Source organism: Amblyraja radiata, chromosome 14 (genome assembly GCF_010909765.2).
Source record: "Amblyraja radiata isolate CabotCenter1 chromosome 14, sAmbRad1.1.pri, whole genome shotgun sequence".
In the NCBI taxonomy this organism is placed as follows: Eukaryota; Metazoa; Chordata; class Chondrichthyes; order Rajiformes; family Rajidae; genus Amblyraja; species Amblyraja radiata.
In genome coordinates, this window is record NC_045969.1 from 59,000,990 (window position 1) to 59,018,619 (window position 17,630).

General features: G+C 42.2%; 1 protein-coding gene across 2 annotated transcripts in view; it reads left to right on the forward strand.

Annotated features, from left to right (window-relative positions):
- The window catches only part of tent5c (terminal nucleotidyltransferase 5C), a 31,270-nt gene extending 15,124 nt beyond the window's left edge, over nt 1-16,146 (forward strand). For both annotated transcript variants that reach the window (XM_033033472.1, XM_033033471.1), the window contains one exon: nt 11,891-16,146. In XM_033033472.1, the coding sequence (XP_032889363.1) occupies nt 11,915-13,069 (1,155 nt within the window). In that variant the 5' untranslated portion in view covers nt 11,891-11,914 and the 3' untranslated portion in view covers nt 13,070-16,146. The remainder of the gene's footprint in view (nt 1-11,890) is intronic.
- The last annotated feature ends 1,484 nt before the right edge of the window (nt 16,147-17,630 follow it).

Here is a 17,630-nt window from a genome sequence, read left to right on the forward strand (position 1 = left end):
CTCCTGGTGAGGAGGAATTTCGTTAGCCAGAGGGTGGTGAATCTATAGCATTCATTACCAGATGGCAGTGGTGGGCCAAGACATTGATATTTTTAAAGCGGAGATTGACAGGTTCTTGATTAGTAAAGGCGTCAAAGGTTACAGGGAGAAGGCAGGAAAATGGGGGCGAGAGGGAAAAATAGATCAGCCATGATCGAATGGCAGAGTAGACTTGATGGGCCGAATGGCCTAATTCTGCTCCTATGTCTTATGGTGTCCCATAATCAAATGTAACATTGAATGTCACAATCTCTCCTGCTCCCCGAACGAGAAAAACCTCTGCCCCACCAAGATCAGGAACTGAGGCAAGGCCACCGCATGATCAAGGACCAGTCTTATCCTGGTTACTCCCTCTTCTCCCGTCAGGCAAGAGGTACAGACATATGAAAACACAACACCTCCAGATTTGGGGACGGTTTCTTCCCAGCTGTTATCAGGTAACTTAACCATTGTATCACCAACTAGAGAGGTTCTGATCTCCCATCTACCTCATTGGAGACCCTCAGACTATCTTTAATCAGACTTTACCTTGCTCTAAACATTATTCCCTTTATCCTGTATCTGTACACTGTGGACAGCTTGATTGTAATCATGCACTGACTGGATAGCTCGTAACAAAAAAGCCCTGCATGGTACCTTGGTACACGTGACAATAAACTAAACTAATGCAGTAGCACAATTCTTGAGTAATTGAGCAGGGGCAGAGAGCTCTGATGATTTTAAATACCTCTATCATAAACAAATCACAGAACACCGATTCATCTGTGTAACAAGTGGAACACGTTTAAAATTTAATAAAGAAAAAAAAGTTGATATAATACTTTAAAAGAAGAATTTTAAAAAGCCAAATACCAAAACATATGCATTAACAAATCCCTCTGCCACAATCAAAACACAGAATGCTGGTAACAAACGGAACAAATCATTTGAAACCTCAATACTTAAACAATAAATTAATTTGTTGAAAGAAGCCATTTTAAATCACATAATCTAAACATGTGCTTTAGCAAATCCCTCTGCCATAATCAAAACCACAGGGTGCAGGTTCATTCAAGTAACCAGTGGAACACATTTAAAATCTCAATAAATATAGATAAAACCATTTGATAAAATAACTTAAAATAATACATTTTAAAAGGCAAGTCCTGCTAAAACAATCAAAACACATAATGCAGGCAACAAATAGAACACAGAATTTAAATAGCAATAAATAAAGATTTTGAAAATATGATCTAATACTTTTTAAAAAAAATTTGAAACGTGCATTAGCAAAATACAGGAACACAATCAAAACACAAATTGCAGATTCATCCAGATAACAAATGGAACACAAGTTTTAAAACAGGAATAAATAAAGATAAATGATTTGCTCGAAATGCATTAAAATATATATTTTTAACGGCAAAACACTAGTAAATACATCGTGGTTTTGCAAGATTAGTCTTATAGGCTTTGCTGGATTGCTAAGTACTGATCGCATGCTGGTTTTGTGCTTGCAAGAGAAGGTTTGAGCCACTGTACCAGCAGCAGGCAGCATTGCAGCTGACTCATACACCGTTGCAGCTGCTGCAGATCCCAGGCTGCACAGCACCGTTGCACCCACACCACCTCAGTGTCTACCTCCACCTGAGCGGGCAGCCAATCACAAACTGCCTTCCTCTGGGATAGACCCTTGCCACAAAATAGTTCAAACAAAGAACCAACGCTTTAACAGATTTTTTTCTCCTCTAAGACTCGCGAACTCTTTTCAGAAACAGGATGATTTTCCTCTTTATGGTGTTTTTGGGGTCCATGCCAATTTATGTTGCAGATGGGTTTGTGTGGAGGAGGGATACATTGGTAGTTGTGCGTGAGGCGGGGTGGAATCTATAAATGACAGCAGAGCCGGCACTGGGACATTCAGTGTGTCCAGCCTGCTGTGTGTGTACACGCTCCTGCCTGCCTGTAGATGTGGGTGACTACACACTTTACTCTGCTTTTTAAATATGTACTAGTTAAGTAGAGTTCTGCCATGTGAAACTAACTCAACGCTTATTTTCTCAAACTACAAGTATTGTTTCCTCAAACTGCAAGTAGTACTGTTATCTCAATTTTCCATGCATCTTAAAGCCCATTTTCAGTGTAACTAACATTCATTTATTTAACCTAGATGGTCTTAATTTTGGAAATAAAACAGCCTAGTTATGTAGTCGCATGGTGCTTGTGTTAGGAGTTAGCTTTATGCACTTTATATTCTTAAAATAGTGCTTCAAATTATTGTTTTATGCTCTGCACAAGGCATTTGTTAAGAAACTTTTACTTTGAAGAATGTCAATTTAAAATGTGTCCCAGTTTCTAATAGTAGTGCAATTAACTAATTAGTCTGTTACAGTTTATTTGTAGATTTGCTTTGCAGTTAACAGTAATTAATCTTGCTATTTTCTGCTTTAGTGTTAAAATCAGTGAGAGCCTTTTTAATGATGTTGCTGTTACATTTTGTTAAGAATATTTTTAGATTATGTGAATTCATAGTGGGGCAGCTGTATAGTAATGAAGTTTTAAAAGTGCAATTTGTAATGGGATTTAAGGTTATAGTATTGTGTTGGTGCATGACCTACTTTGTGTTTGTGTGGTGATTTGATTTAATCAGTTTAGTATTTAACAAAACCCCAAAATGTTGAATTAGTAAAATTAGAAATTTTGTTTTTAATTCAATGTGAGATGCATAACATTTCTGACATCCATATGGGTTTGAAGGCATTTTGTGTTCCTTAATGACTTATTGGTGCTAACATTTGGGAACATCCAGAAATTAAAATCCACAATTTATATTAAGTTGATAAGTAAATTACACAGGGTATAAAGATGGTAAGATTGTTAAATGTAAATCAATAGACAATAGGTGCAGATCGTCCCCAATCAGTACCCCGTTCCTGCCTTCTCCCAGTATCCACTGGGGATTTTCATAACTTTGTTTTTACTAAAAGCCAATCAATAAGCATACGTACTCAAAGTTTTGGTGCATGGTATGTGAGTTGAAGTTGATGATGAGGAAGGGGATGAACGGTTTGGTTAAATGGCAACGATTAGTGCTCCAGACATCCACAGACTTTATCTCTTGAACTAGTTTGCTACAATGCTGAGAACTATATTTTTCTACTATTACTATTTTTCCCTTTGGTCTACCTATTGCACGAGTTTGACTTTAATGTATTTGTGTATAGTATTATCTGATTGGGTGCCATGCAAAGTGAAGCTTTTCACTGAACCTCGGTACATACAACAATAAACCTGAGGTAGACACAAAGTGCTGGAGTAACGAAGTGTCGGGCAGCATCTCAGGAGAAAGGATGGGTGAAGTTTTGGGCCGGGACCCTTCTTCAAACAATAAACCCAAATCATTGTTCGAGGAACAAATGTCTGAAGAAGGGTTCTGACCCAAAAGGTCTCCTATCCTTTTTATCCAAAGACGCTGCCTGACCCGCTGAGTTACTCCAGCGCTTTGTGTCTATCTCCATTATGTGGATGAAGTGGGCATAATATTTTCTGCAAACAGGCCAACTTTGGTATTAGACATGAATTTGCTCAAATTAATTGGAGTAGGTTGTTTGCAGGCAGAATGTCTGTAAAGTGGGATGCTTTTAAATGTTTTCTTCAGGTGTTCAGGGCATGCAAGTTCCTGTTAAAGTGAGAGGCAAGGCAGGTGGGAGTAAGGAAGCTTGAATGATGAGATAAATTGAGGCTCTGGTCAAAAAGGAGGCATGGGTCAAGTACAGGCAACTGGGAACATGTGAAGGAGTTTTGGGAACAGAAGCATAAGGGGCAGGAGAGAGCCCTGGGTGATAAGATTAAGGGAAATCCAGAGATTTTATGTACATTCAGGGAAAGAGGGGAACTAGAGAGAATAGAATCCCTCAAACCCAAGGGGCCATCTCTGTGGAGCTGTAGGAGGTGGGCAAGGTCCTCAATTAGTGTCTTCGTTTTTACTGTGGGGAAAGGTATGAAGATTGGAGAACTTGGGATGGTTAATGGAGATGTCTCGAGGACAGTCCATATTACAGTCAAGGAGGTGCTAGGGTGTATAAATCTCCTGGGCCTGATCCGATATATCTGATGACACTGGGAGGCAAGGGAACAAATTGCAGGCACCCTGGCTGAGATACATGAATTTTCATTAGACATGGGTGAGGTGCCAGGAGAGTGGCTAATGTCTATTTAAGAAGGGCTGCAAGGAAGAGCTGGGGAACTATAGATCAGTGAGGCTAACATCTGTGGTGGACAAGTTACTGGAGGGGCGGCAGTGTGGCGCAGTGGAAGAGTGCTGCCTTACAGCGCTTGCAGCCCCAGAGACACGGGTTCGATCCTGACTCTAAGGGTGCTGTCTGTTTGGTGTTTATTCGTTCTTCCTGTGACCTGTGTGAATTTTCTCCGAGATCTTTGCTTTCCTCAACACACAACAAAGACGTACAGGTTTGTAGGATAATTAGCTTGGTATAAGTGTACATTGCCCCTAGTGAGTGTTAATAATAATAATATCTTGTCATTGCACGTCAGTGCAACAGTTAGTATGCAGCTTCAACCGATGTAAAAGAAAAGTAAAATAAATATATAAGCTGTGTGACGTGGATATCCGAGGGAGACAGTCCATGGGGATGGGGGGCACTCAGCAGGGCCGGTTCAGAGCCGCTATATCTCTGGGAATAAAGCTGTTTCTGAGTCTGGAGGTTCGGGCGTTGAAGGCCTTGTAACGTCTGCCGGAGGGAAGTAGTTCAAACAGTCCGTTACAAGGGTGTGCTGAGTCTTTATGGATGCTGACGGACTTCCTGAGGCACCGTGTGTGGTAGATGCTCTACAAGGCTGGTAGCTGTGTACCAATGATCCTCTGCGCTCTGTGGACGACGCGCTGAAGAGCTCTCCTCTCCGCCTCCGTGCAGCTGAGATACCACACTGAGATGCCATACGTGCGGGGATTATTGATCGGTGTGGACTCGGTGGGTCGAAGGGCCTGTTTCCATGCTGTATCTCTAATCTAAACTAAAAGTACTGAGGGAATTGATTTTTTTTGCATTTGGATAGACTGGTTAATTAGGGGTAGTCAGCATGGTTTTGTACTGGGAGTATAAAATGTATCTTGCGAGTCAGATTCAAGTAACCAAAAAAGCTGATGTAGACAAAGCCATAGAAGTTGTCTATATGGACTTCAGCAAAGCGTTGGGAAATGTTCTGCATGGTAGGTTGCTCTGGAAGGTTGGATTGCCTGGGATCCAAGGGGAGATAGCTGATTGGATAGGAAATTGCCTTCATGGAAGGAAGCTGAGGGTGATGGTGGAAGGCTGCTTATTGGATTGTAGGTCTGTGACTAGTGGTGTGCCTCGGGGATCAGTGCTGGGCCCATTGCTGTTTGTGGTTTACATCAATAATTTACATGAGAATTTGGAAGGCATGATTAGTAAGTTTGCAGATGAAATTAAAGTGGGAGGTATTGTAGATGATCAAGATGGTTATCGTGATCAGTTGGGCAGACGGGCTGAGAAATGGTTGATGGAGTTTTATGTAAATAAGTTTGAGGTATTTCATTTTCAGAAGTGAAACTGTGGCAGGGCCCACAGTGACTGGTAGGGCTCTGGGGAGTGTTGAGCAGAGGGATCTAGATGTGCAGGAAGATAGCTTCCTGAAAGCAGTGTTGCTGGTAGATAGGATGGTCAAAAAGGCTTTCGATACATTGGCCTTCTGTCAGGCTATTGAGTATGAAAGATGGAATGTTATTGCAGTTGTGCAAGACATCGGTGAGGCCACATTTAGAGTATTGTGTTCAGTTTTTGTCATGCTGCTGAGGTAGGTTGAGTTGGAAAGAGTGCAGTGAAGACTTGCGGGAATGTTGCCAGGACTCGAGGGCCTGCAGGCTAGGACTATTCCTTGGAGCACAGGGGGTCATGGTCATGAGGGGAATAAATATGTGAATGAAGTATTTTACCCAGGGTAGGGGAATCAAGAACCAGAGGACATGGGTTTAAGGTGAGAGTGGAAAGATTCAATAGGTACCTGAGGGGCAATCTTTTCACGCTGAGAGTGGTGGGTATATGGAACAAGCTTCCAGAGGAGGTAGTTGAGACGGGTGCTGTAACATTTAAGACAAACCTGTTGGAGGAAACTGGAGCATCCGGAGAAAACCCATGCGGTCATAAAAAAAATGTACAAGCTCATTTTAGACAGCACCCATATTAGGATGGAACCCGGCTCTCTGGCGCTAGTGAACAGCAACTCTACTGCTGCGCTGCTCAGGACTGGTCCCGTGCTGTAAGACTCTGACGGTTAGGAAGATGGTAAAATGGATATCGGGAAAAGACTAAAGTAAAATGGCAAACTAGTAGGTACAATCCACACATGGAAATGCAAGTATTTGTTAATTTTTTAGGAGTGTGATGTGGTCAATACAGAATGCTGTGACTAATGGTGTTCAAACCCTGAAAATTAGAATGCAGATGAAACATTTTATTATAATAGAATTTGCCTTTAAGGTTTTCATAGAGGTGGTCATAGAAGTCGTTAAGAGAACACAGTAACTTGTAGAAGATGCTGCTAAGACTGCAGCTGGCATACATCACTATTTTGAGAACATCATTATAAAAATTATATAATATGAAATAGTGCCATCTCTAAACAACATGTTAATTTACAGCTCTGACAGAGCACATAAATGCATGAATTATAAATTTAAAAAAAATTGACTCTTCCTCTAGTCTAGGATTAAAAGGATGCACCTTTAGAAAGGAGATGAAACATAGAAACATAAAAAATAGGTGCAGGAGTAGGCCATTCAGCCTTCCGAGCATGCACCGCCATTCGATATGATCATGGCTGATCATCCAACTCAATATCCTGTACCTGCCTTCTCTCCATACCCCCTAATCCCTTTAGCCACAAGGGCCGCATCTAACTCCCTCTTAAATATAGCCAATGAACTGGCCTCAAGTACCTTCTGTGGCAGATCATTCCACAGATTCACCACTCTCTGTGAAAAATGTTTTTCTCATCTCGGTCCTAAAATAATGTCTTTAGGCAGAGGATAGAGGTCTGTGGAATTCATTGCCACAGTTGGCTGTGGAGGCCAAGTCTCTGGGTAATTTTGAGATTGAGATTGACAGTGCTTGAATGGTATGGGTGTCGGAGGATATGGGAAGGCAGGAGACTGGGGTTGAGGGAAAGACAGATCAACCATAATTGAATGGTGGAGTCGACTAGGATGAATAGCCTACTTCTGCTCCCATGACATGAAGATATTAGTAAATCATGCAAAATTTTAAATTCCACATGGAAATTATTTCCACAGAAATGTTGAACATAAAAGTTTCTCCCAGAAAGGGTTGAAACAAGATTTGTTGCTTGCTGTAAGGGCAAATCAAACGAGCTGGGTGAGGTACAGTCTCAGAATGGATGCACAATTAGTCTGAGAAACGCTTCAGGTTCAAAACAATGTGCTGGAGGAACTCGGCAGGTCAGGCCGCATCTGTGGAAGGAATGGACCGACAATGTTTTGGGTCAGGAGCTTTCTTTAGACTTCTGAAGAAGGGTCACAATCTGAAACGTCACCCATCCTTTCCCGCCACAGATGCTGCCTGACCTGCTGAGTTCCTCCAGCACTTTGTTTTATTCAACATTCCAGCGCCTGCAGTTCTTTGAGTCCAAACACCTCGGGCAGTTGAGACCCGACAATAAATTGAAATGCAAAAGTGCATGTCCAAAGATAGGAAAACTTTAGAGGCATGTGTGGCACACACAGGCAAGTATGACTAGAGTGTGCATCTTGGTCAGCATGGCTGAGTTGGGCTGAAGGGCCTGCTTCTGTTCTGTGACTGACCATATATATGGTTGCTGGTGGTATTGACTCCTGGGAACCCGAAGCTTGTTGCGCTAAGGCTGTTGGACTTGTATCAGTGCTGGTTCTTTGGAGCAAGGTAAAACAAATTCAAAACCTTTCACACTGAACAAATTCAGTTCAATGTGCAAGTACGATATTCTGAGGGTAGGCTTCTAATCAATTAATGTCCAATAAATTGTGATTTCAAGCAGCATTTGACTAAATGTGCTATTGTTTCTGCGTTTAGACAATAGACTCAGGAGTAGGCCATTCGGCCCTTCGAGCCAGCACCGCCATTCAATGTGATCATGGCTGATCATCCCCAATCAGTACCCCGTTCCTGTCTTCTCCCCATATCTCCAGACTCCACTATCTTTAAGAGCCCCATCTAGCACTCTCTTGAAAGTATCCAGAGAACCGGCCTCCACAGAATTCCACAGACTCAAAACTCTCTGTGAGAAAAAGTGTTTCCTCATCTCCGTTCTAAATGGCTTGCCCCTTATTCTTAAACTGTGGCCCCTGGTTCTGCACTCCACCAACATTGGGAACATGTTTCCTGCCTCCAGCGTGTCCAAACCCTTAATCTTATGTTTCAATGATTACCTCTCATCCTTCTAAACTCCAGAGTATACAAGCCCAGCCGCTCCATTCTCTCAGCATATGACAGTCCCACCATCCCGGGAATTAACCTTGTAAACCTATGCTGCACTCCCTCAATAGCAAGAATGTCCTTCCTCAAATGAGGGGACCAAAACTGCACACAATACTCCAGTTGTGGTCTTACTAGGACCCTACACAACTGCAGAAGGACCTCTTTGTTCCAATACTCAACTCCTCTTGTTATGAAGGCCTTCACTGCCTGCTGTACCTGCATGCTTACTTTCATCGACTGATGAACAAGGACCCCCAGATCCTGTTGTACTTCCACTTTTCCAAACTTGACACCAGTTGGATGATAATCTGCCCTCTTGTTTTTGCTGCCAAAGTGGATCACCTCACATTTATCCAATCTGCCCACTCACCCAATCTGTCCAAGTCACCCTGCATTCTCGTAGCATCCTCCTCACAGTTCACACTGCCACTCAGCATTGTCATCTGCAAATTTGCTAATGTCTGATCATTTCTAGCTGTGAAACTATCACAGCAATTGTTTCCTTTGGCTGCACTTCCTACATCAGTAGTTTAGAGATACAACATGGAAACTTCAGCCCACTAAGTCCACGCTGATCATTGATCACCCGGTCACACTAGTTCTATGTTATTCCACTTTGTCATCCACCCCCTAGACGCTAGGGGCAATTTATAGAGGTAAATGTGCCTGCAAACCCGCACGTCATTGGGATGTGTGAGGAAAACCAGAGCACCCAGACGGAACCCACGCGTTCACAAGGAGAATGTGCAAATGTCGACTACATAGTCAAAATGGCCCAACGGAGGATGTACGTCTTGTTGCATTTGAGGAAACACAATCTGCCACAGGCAATGATGGTCCAGTTTTATACTGCCATCATAGTCTCCTCATCTTCTCCATCATGGTCTGGTTTGGCTCAGCCACCAAGCACAACATCCGGAGGCTGCAGTGCATTGTTCGATCAGCCGAGAAGGTTGTTGGCTGCAACCTTCCCCCCCCCCCCCCCCCCCCCCCATCGTCGAACTGGACACTGCAAGGGCCAAGAATCATCTCTGACCCTGGCCACAAACTCTTTGAATCACTTCCCACTGGAAGGCAACTCCGGACTGTCAAAGCCGCCAGAGCCTGACATAAACAACTTTTTTCCACAAGCAGTAGCTCTACTCAACAGCCAAAAGTCTGTAGCCTAATTTTGCTTTGGTATTTTATTTCATTCTTCACATGTTTAAATTATAATATTTTATTTTTAATTGTCTACTGTATATCGTGTTGTTACTTGCGAGCAAAGCACCAAGGCAAATTCCTTGTATGTATGCATATTTGGCTAATAAAATGTATTCAATTCAATTGACAGCACGGACAGCACCTGAGGTCAGGATTGAACCCGGACCTCTGGTGCTGTGAGGCACCACTGATTACTCATATTTTTAAATGTAGTTTCTAAGTTTTTTAGTGGTCGTAAAGGTGTGATAATCACTATATAAATACATAACATACTACTTTATAATACAACCTCTCATTGTAAGGTGATTTATGGAGTCACCTCAAATTGTTTTTCATTTGTTAAACCTGCTTTGAGAATCTCCGTAGTTTCGTGACTAAGAGGGAGCCAAATTCACTTTTGCCATTTTAATTATTTTTTGGAAGCCACAGACTGGTTGCAGTAATTGATTAGGTTCCTTTTGACCCACAATACTTTAATAACTATTGTCAAGGTACCCTGACATGAACTTGAATGACCCTGTTGGTTATTTGCAGTGTCGTATTGTACTGTGTAACAAATTCTATTGACTTTGTAAATAGAGCGTTTGGGCAAGTGCCTGTTCAGTACATTGGCCACAGTAGTTGCTGTTCGCTTATCCTGGTTGGGCATTTGCTGAAAACATCAATATTTAAAAAATGGCAAAGGGTTATCATTGTTAAAACACATCTAAATTAAATTTCAATCTATCCTTGATTAATGCAAGAATGTTTGCTGCAAATCCTTTTAGTTTGGGGATAGTGTGGAAGCTGGCTCTTCGACCCACAGAGTCCATGCCGACCAGCAATCTCCCCTTACACTAGCACTATCCCACACACAAGGGACAATTTACAATCTTTTACCAAAGCCAAATAACCTAGGTAGGTTGTGAGTAAACCGAAGCACCTGGAGAAAACCCACATGATCACAGCAAGAACATACAAACTCCATACAGACAGCACCCATAGTCAGGATCGAACCCAGGTCTCTGACTGTAAGACAGCAGCTCTACTGCTGCACCACTGTGCCACTCTAACCTAACTTCCTTAATCTCTTCATGACGAAGGGGCCTGAGCCAAAAATCACCTGTCCATTCCCTCCACAGATGTTGCCTGAGCCGCTGAGTTCCTCTAGCCCTTTGTATTTTATGCAAAATGTTATCTACAAGTCCTTGTGTCTCAGCCACTGGTGCCCATGCTGAAAGTTTTAAATACTTCACTGTCAACTCAATTTTGTAGTAGTTTCTCCCCCCCCCCTCCCCACCACAGATCAATACATTTAAATTGGAGGAATTAGCTAAGACTGCAGATGCTGGAATCTTGAACAAAACAGCTGGAGGAACTCCGAGTCAGGTGGCACCTCTGGAAGGATATGGACAGTAGATGTTTTAGTTTGGGATCCTTCAGGCTGATGAAGGGACCTAACCCCAAATGTCATCAGTCCATTCCCTACCACATGTTGTATAAGAAGGAACTGCAGATGCTGGTTTACACGGAAGATAAGCACAAAACACTAGTGTAACTCCGCTCTTGAGTTGCCTTGACCTGCTGAGTTCCATCGCACCTTGGTTTGGGAACGGCTCTGCCCATAGCTGCAAGCAATTGATGAGTTGTAGATGTAGCCCAGTCCATCGCACAGACTAGGCTCTCCACCATTGACGCCATTCCTTTTCATTGCAGAAGCTTAAACACGTACTACTGGACTCAGGAACAGCTTCTTCCCCTCTGTTATCAGATTTCTGAATGGTCCTTCCATAAGCTAGGGTGCTGTCCAACTCATCTCTACCTCATTGGCTTGGCTTTGTCCCCAATGTGGATATTGGACTTTATCTATGGAACTGACACTACAATGATGAGAACTATGATCTGCATCTTGTGTCTTCCCCTTTGGTCCACTTATTGTACCTGTATTTGTCTTTATTATATTTGTGTATAATATCACATCCAATTAGATAACATGCGAACCACAACTCTTCACTGTACCTTGGTACACGTTACAATAATAAACTTAAGCCTGGATTGTAAAGTTAATGATTTGATCCTCTCTGAAAGATGACTATTTGGCATTTATGTTATGTTCTTTCAAGAAGTCATGACAAATAACAGTAGATGTGGTATAATTATTTTTTTTGTTTTCTCACCAGCCGATTGAAATCCAAAGACTCAGTATGACAGACAGTAAAGCCACTAGTGTGTTGACCTGGGATCAAGTCAGCAGTTTGAATGATGTTCTTACCGAAGTGGTCTTTATTCACGGGCGAGGCAACTTTCCAACACTGGAAGTCAAGCTGAAAGACGTGGTTAAGATTGTGCGATGCCGGCTCCTTGAAAGTGGTATTCCAGTGCGTGATGTGCGTCTGAATGGGTCAGCAGCCAGCCATGTCCTGGTGAAGGATAATGGGTTAAACTACAAAGATTTGGACCTGATCTTTGGTGTTGATCTACCAGGAGAAACCGAATTCCAGTTGGTAAAAGACGTGGTCCTGAGTTGCCTGCTCGAGTTTCTTCCCGAAGGCGTCAACAAGGAACGCATCACGCCGCTAACGCTCAAGGACGCTTACGTGCAAAAGATGGTGAAGGTTTGCACGGATACAGACCGCTGGAGTTTAATCTCTCTCTGCAACAACCATGGAAAGAACATAGAGTTGAAATTTGTGGACTCCCTAAGACGTCAGTTTGAGTTCAGTGTTGACTCTTTCCAAATCATCTTGGACTCCCTCCTGTTTTACTACGACTACTCTGAGAACCCAATGAGCGAGCACTTTCACCCAACAGTGATTGGAGAAAGTGTGTACGGGGACTTTGAGGAAGCATTAGGTCACCTCAGGAATACCCTAATTGCGACCAAGGCTCCAGAAGAGATCAGAGGTGGGGGACTGCTGAAGTATTGCAACCTTCTGGTGAGAGACTTCAAGCCCACCAGCGAAGAGGTGATCAAGTCCCTGGAGAGGTACATGTGCTCTCGTTTCTTCATAGACTTCCCGGACATCACGGAGCAGCAGAGAAAGATGGAGGTGTACCTCCAGAACCACTTCATCGGCGAGGAGAAGAGCAAGTACGACTACCTCATGATACTGAGGAGCGTGGTGAACGAGAGCACTGTCTGTCTGATGGGGCACGAGAGGCGCCAGACTCTCAACTTGATCAGCCTCTTAGCACTCAGGGTGCTGGCGGAGCAGAACATCATCCCTAATGTCACCAATGTGACCTGTTACTATCAGCCTGCCCCCTATGTCAGCAACACCAACTTCAGCAACTACTATGTAGCCCACAGCACCACCTCCTACCAACAGGCGTACCCTACCTGGCTCCCATGCAACTAATAAGCAATGCTATGTTCACACTTGACTGGTGTGCCGGCCGATGTCCTTCCCATTGCCTGGATGGTGTCTTTCATTGACGGTAACTGAGATGGGAGTGTACCCTGTGGCTGTTGTACATGTTCCGTGAATTAAATTGCAATGGCAATACAAGGATAACACACACACTAATTTTATGCTGTGTGGGGGGGGGGGGGGAGAGAAAAATCCAAGTGGCACTACAGTGTGTGACATGTATTGTCAAAGATGCATTACAACACTAGCAAGAGTCCCTATAGTACACTGTGTCATGCTTGGCTGGGAACGCCACTCTTTTTTGCTTTCAACAAAAGAGTTCAAAAAGAATGTTAATCCTTCACGGTGTGTTCAGGGGAAAAAATAAAATGTTTAATAAAAAAATACCAGTGGTTTTCAAGACACTGCACTAAGAGGGATGGATCAAAAAGCTTCATCTATTGGTAACCAAGTGAAGGGATGCACTCTGCACATTATCAAAAACATTTTTGTTTAATCGGCCACAGAGATAGGGATTTGAAGCCTATTACACTCATTTCAATCGAAGATTGACAGTTTCTGAAGAGAATATGGGAAGGAAATATTTGTGTTAGTCAGAGAGAAAAGAGAATTGGTCTTTTGGGGCTATTAAGCTCCAAAGCAACTTAGAAACCAAATTGCAGGCAAGGCACTGTTTTGGTTGGGTAATTTGCACATAAGCTGCTGGAGTTTGAAGAAATTGCAATCCAAGTTTCTGTCTCCTGAATAAATAACAAATATTTTTCATTTGAGGAATTGAGTAAATCTTTTTTGTTAAAACATTTTAAATTTTCAAAAGGTAGCATTCCTTTAATTGTACAAAACTAGTCGGCGCTGGGTGCTAGATAATCTAATATCAATTTAGTTCATGTTTGTGACATTGCAGCTTCAGTTTGGGTGAGTAGAATTATATTTTTGGTACTGAAAATCAACCTTATGCCTTTTGTTGATTTTGCACCATAAGAATTTTTTTTCATTTGGCTGCATGCGTGAGCCTTTTTAATCTAAGCCACATTCCCAGTCAATGGAAATATACTGAAGCTAGTCTACCCTTCCCCCAGGTCGGTAAAGCTGGCTTTAGAAAGCTATGGTGTCTACGAGTGTTAGGATTTTTGATCCATGCCCTTTGTTCAGAGTATACAGGGGTAAGGATGAAATGCACAAATTCCAGGTTTGAATACTGTCGGTACAGTTATTTGGCTGTCAATAGCTTTGTTTGCAGAATAAAGAAATATAGATTTTTCTAGGCCAATCTCTTGCAGCAAACATTTTGTTATGGTAACACTGAGTTCCAGTCTATTTCTCTGGAAAATTGCTGATGAGAAAAATTATCCTTTTAATGGAATTGTATGACTTTGAGTCTGTCTTGGGAACTGATGCATTCAAGGTAACTTGATGGAAGATTTATTTCACACTCTACAGGACTAAAAGTTTGGGTTATTAATTTGTTTGCATTACGTATAATCTGTCTTTGTTGCCTATCTTGAAACCCCCATGGGTGTAGAAATCTGTAGCATTGTATTGATCAGCTGACATTGTCTTTTTTTTAAACACTGGAAAAGATTTACTTTAGAAAAATGCATTGATCTTAAGAAATATGCAAACTAGAAATTATTTTGTTTGGCAGATCAAATTAAAATTAACATCAGGAAATATCTTCAGTGTTTAAAGATGAGCTTGTAAAGAGTGTACTATAGCACAGTGTACTATTGGTAAGACCTGGTCTGTGAGACTTCATTACACTAATAGGGTGATACATTGTAGTCAGTCCAGATTCATTGTGAACATAGTATTGCTGTACTTTAAATGCAGCGGAGGGGGAAAGATCATTGGCAATTTATACCTTTTTAATAAAAATTGTATGCTGACATTTTCCAAACACCAGCTCTGGAATAAATGGAACTGAAAATAGAAGCTAGAACTTTGCAACGGGAAAGGAACATTTATTTTAAGATTTATTTTTGAAACGCGTACCAGGGTGTGAGAAATAAAACTGAAGTTTCGTGTTAACTTCAAGGTGAAATAGCCCTGGAGTTCAGGGCCCCAGCAAAATGAATTGAAGTGAATTATGCAAAATATTTGTATTGCAACATCAGTCACTGAAGTATTGTCAATGGGGTTTTGGCAGTGAATCCTGCTTTGAATTGTGTATGTGAAAGGGAATGTGCCCGATATGTCTAGAACATGTTTGGCATATGGAAAATGGAGGAGGCTGTGAAATTTTAAACTCTTTAGATTCTCTTGCACTGGGATTGCTGCATATTGCTGGCTGCCCTTGCCCATGTAATGAACGACACGGGCAGCAAAAGTCTTCCAAACTCTTGCACTGTTTGGTGAGGGTGTTAATGAATTATGCAACCAAACCTGTCCTCTAAATAAACACCAAGTATGCACTTTCTGAGTCACGAGCTAGTGAACTGAATTGGAAATATTGCGGGAGAGAGTGGAAGGGAAACTCTGAGGTTAGATAAGGGGATAACATTGCACAGATAGTCAAATCTAGGACATTCCTGGTTTCGTCATCACACAGTCCATATACAACATCATCACATCTTGAGAGCACTTTATAATGCGTTTCATTCATCTGGGTGACCACAAGTGTGCTCTGTATTGATGGTGCATTTAATATCAGGGTGCAATTAATATTAGATGTAGTCAAGTGAGATATGAATGTGTTCAGGATCTGTAAATACTGGGTGTGAATGGTACACAATGGTTCTTGTGGGAGTGTACGATTGTTTGGGTTTTAAACCCCTTGACCAGTTGTTATCCTGTAACCAAGCAGGAGGATAAAATAAGGATCGATCTCAACCCATTTTCTTCTGTTTTGTGGTGGGGTTGGTAAGGCATGGATGTTGGGACTGGGATCTCTAGAGTTAAAGCTGTATTTTTATTTTCAGATTTACCGAGCTGTTATTGGCAGTGTTTGTAAGATTAAAAAATATATATTTGTTTTCAGATTGTAATGCTGCTGTACATGCTTTGTACAAACCAAAGAACCTGTAGACATTTGGTCTGTATTTGACAATAAAGACTACCTGATGAAAGGCTGGCTCTGTCATTTTTCTTTGGGTGATTAGCAATTTTATTTGACTTGCAACTCTTGAAGTGATTTACAGCAATGGGACATGGGCAGAAGAGGACCGGCCCTAAACGTTTCCTATGTTCTGCAGAGATGCTGTCTGATCTGCTGAGTTACTCCAGTACTTTGTCTTTTTTGTAAGCCAGCATCTGCAGTTCCTTGTTTCTGAAAGTGAATGAATGATTGATACATTATCACATGTAACAGTGATATTCTCTGTTTTGCATATCATACGCAAAGTATGTAAAGCATTGCCACTTATAGGATGCTGGCAAAGACACAAAGTGTTCAATGTAGTCCAATGGTCCTGCTTTATTGACATATACAAAGTGCTGGAGTAATTCAGTGGTAAGGCAGCATCTCTGGAGAAAATGAATGTGTCAGACCCTTCAAATTTGCATATCCCAGGTTGGGGAAGCACTGGATTATTATGTGTGTTGTTTGTAAGTTTGGTTTATTGTCATGCGGACAAAGGTACAGTAGACCTTTTTGCTGCCTGACACCCAGGTTTAGTCCTGACCTCGGGAGCCGTCTGTGTTCTCCTTGGGACCGCGTGGGTTTCCTCTAGGTGCTCAGGTTTCCTTGCTCTCATCCCAAAGACTTGTGGGGTTGTAGGTTAATTGGCTTCTATAAATTGCCCCCAGTGTGTAGGGAGTGAATGCAAAAGTGGGACAACATTGTGCTAATGTGAAGGGGTGATTGGTGGCCAGCATAGACTCGATGGGCTGAAGGGCCTGTTTCTATGCTGGATGTTTCAATCAGTTTGAATCAAAGTCTGGAGGGCTCGAGCTTGATAAATTACTGGCAAATAATTGTAATTTTGTAGAAATATTTTGTGAGGAATGGAATTAAAGTTGTCAGTTTGCAAAGATGTTCACCGAAAGAAAGTTCCTAACGTGAAACTGCACTGATCCATGTTCTCCAGAGATGCTACCGGACCTGAGGTACTCCAGCATTGTGCTATTGCAAAGAATACCACTTTTTTTCTGAAACTAGTTGCCTTCTGCTGTCCAGGTCCAAACTCTAGAATCCACCCCAACTGTTTAATGTATTTTGTGATTTACAGAAGGACACAAAGTGTTGGAGTAACTCAGCGGGTCAGGCAACATCATGGATTGGTGCTGTTTTGGGAGTCTACCCTGCCATTCAACCTGGCTGATCTATATCTCCCTCCTAACCCCATTCTCCCCATACCCTTGATCCCTGTACTAATCAAGTTTGTGGGGGAGAGAGTGGAGAGAGTAAAACCAGGTAACGGAGTCAGGACAGTGGCAGGTAATGGGTCGACACTGGCAAAGGGGATATATTGATAGCAGATGTTTGGAACAAAGGCCGGAGATGCGAGGAATAGGTATGAGACGGGTTTGAAGAGTTACATATTGTGAAGCCAGTGTAGCAGGCGGAGGGGGTAAAATGGGTGTTTCTGTCCTAAAAACCCTTTAACTGGCA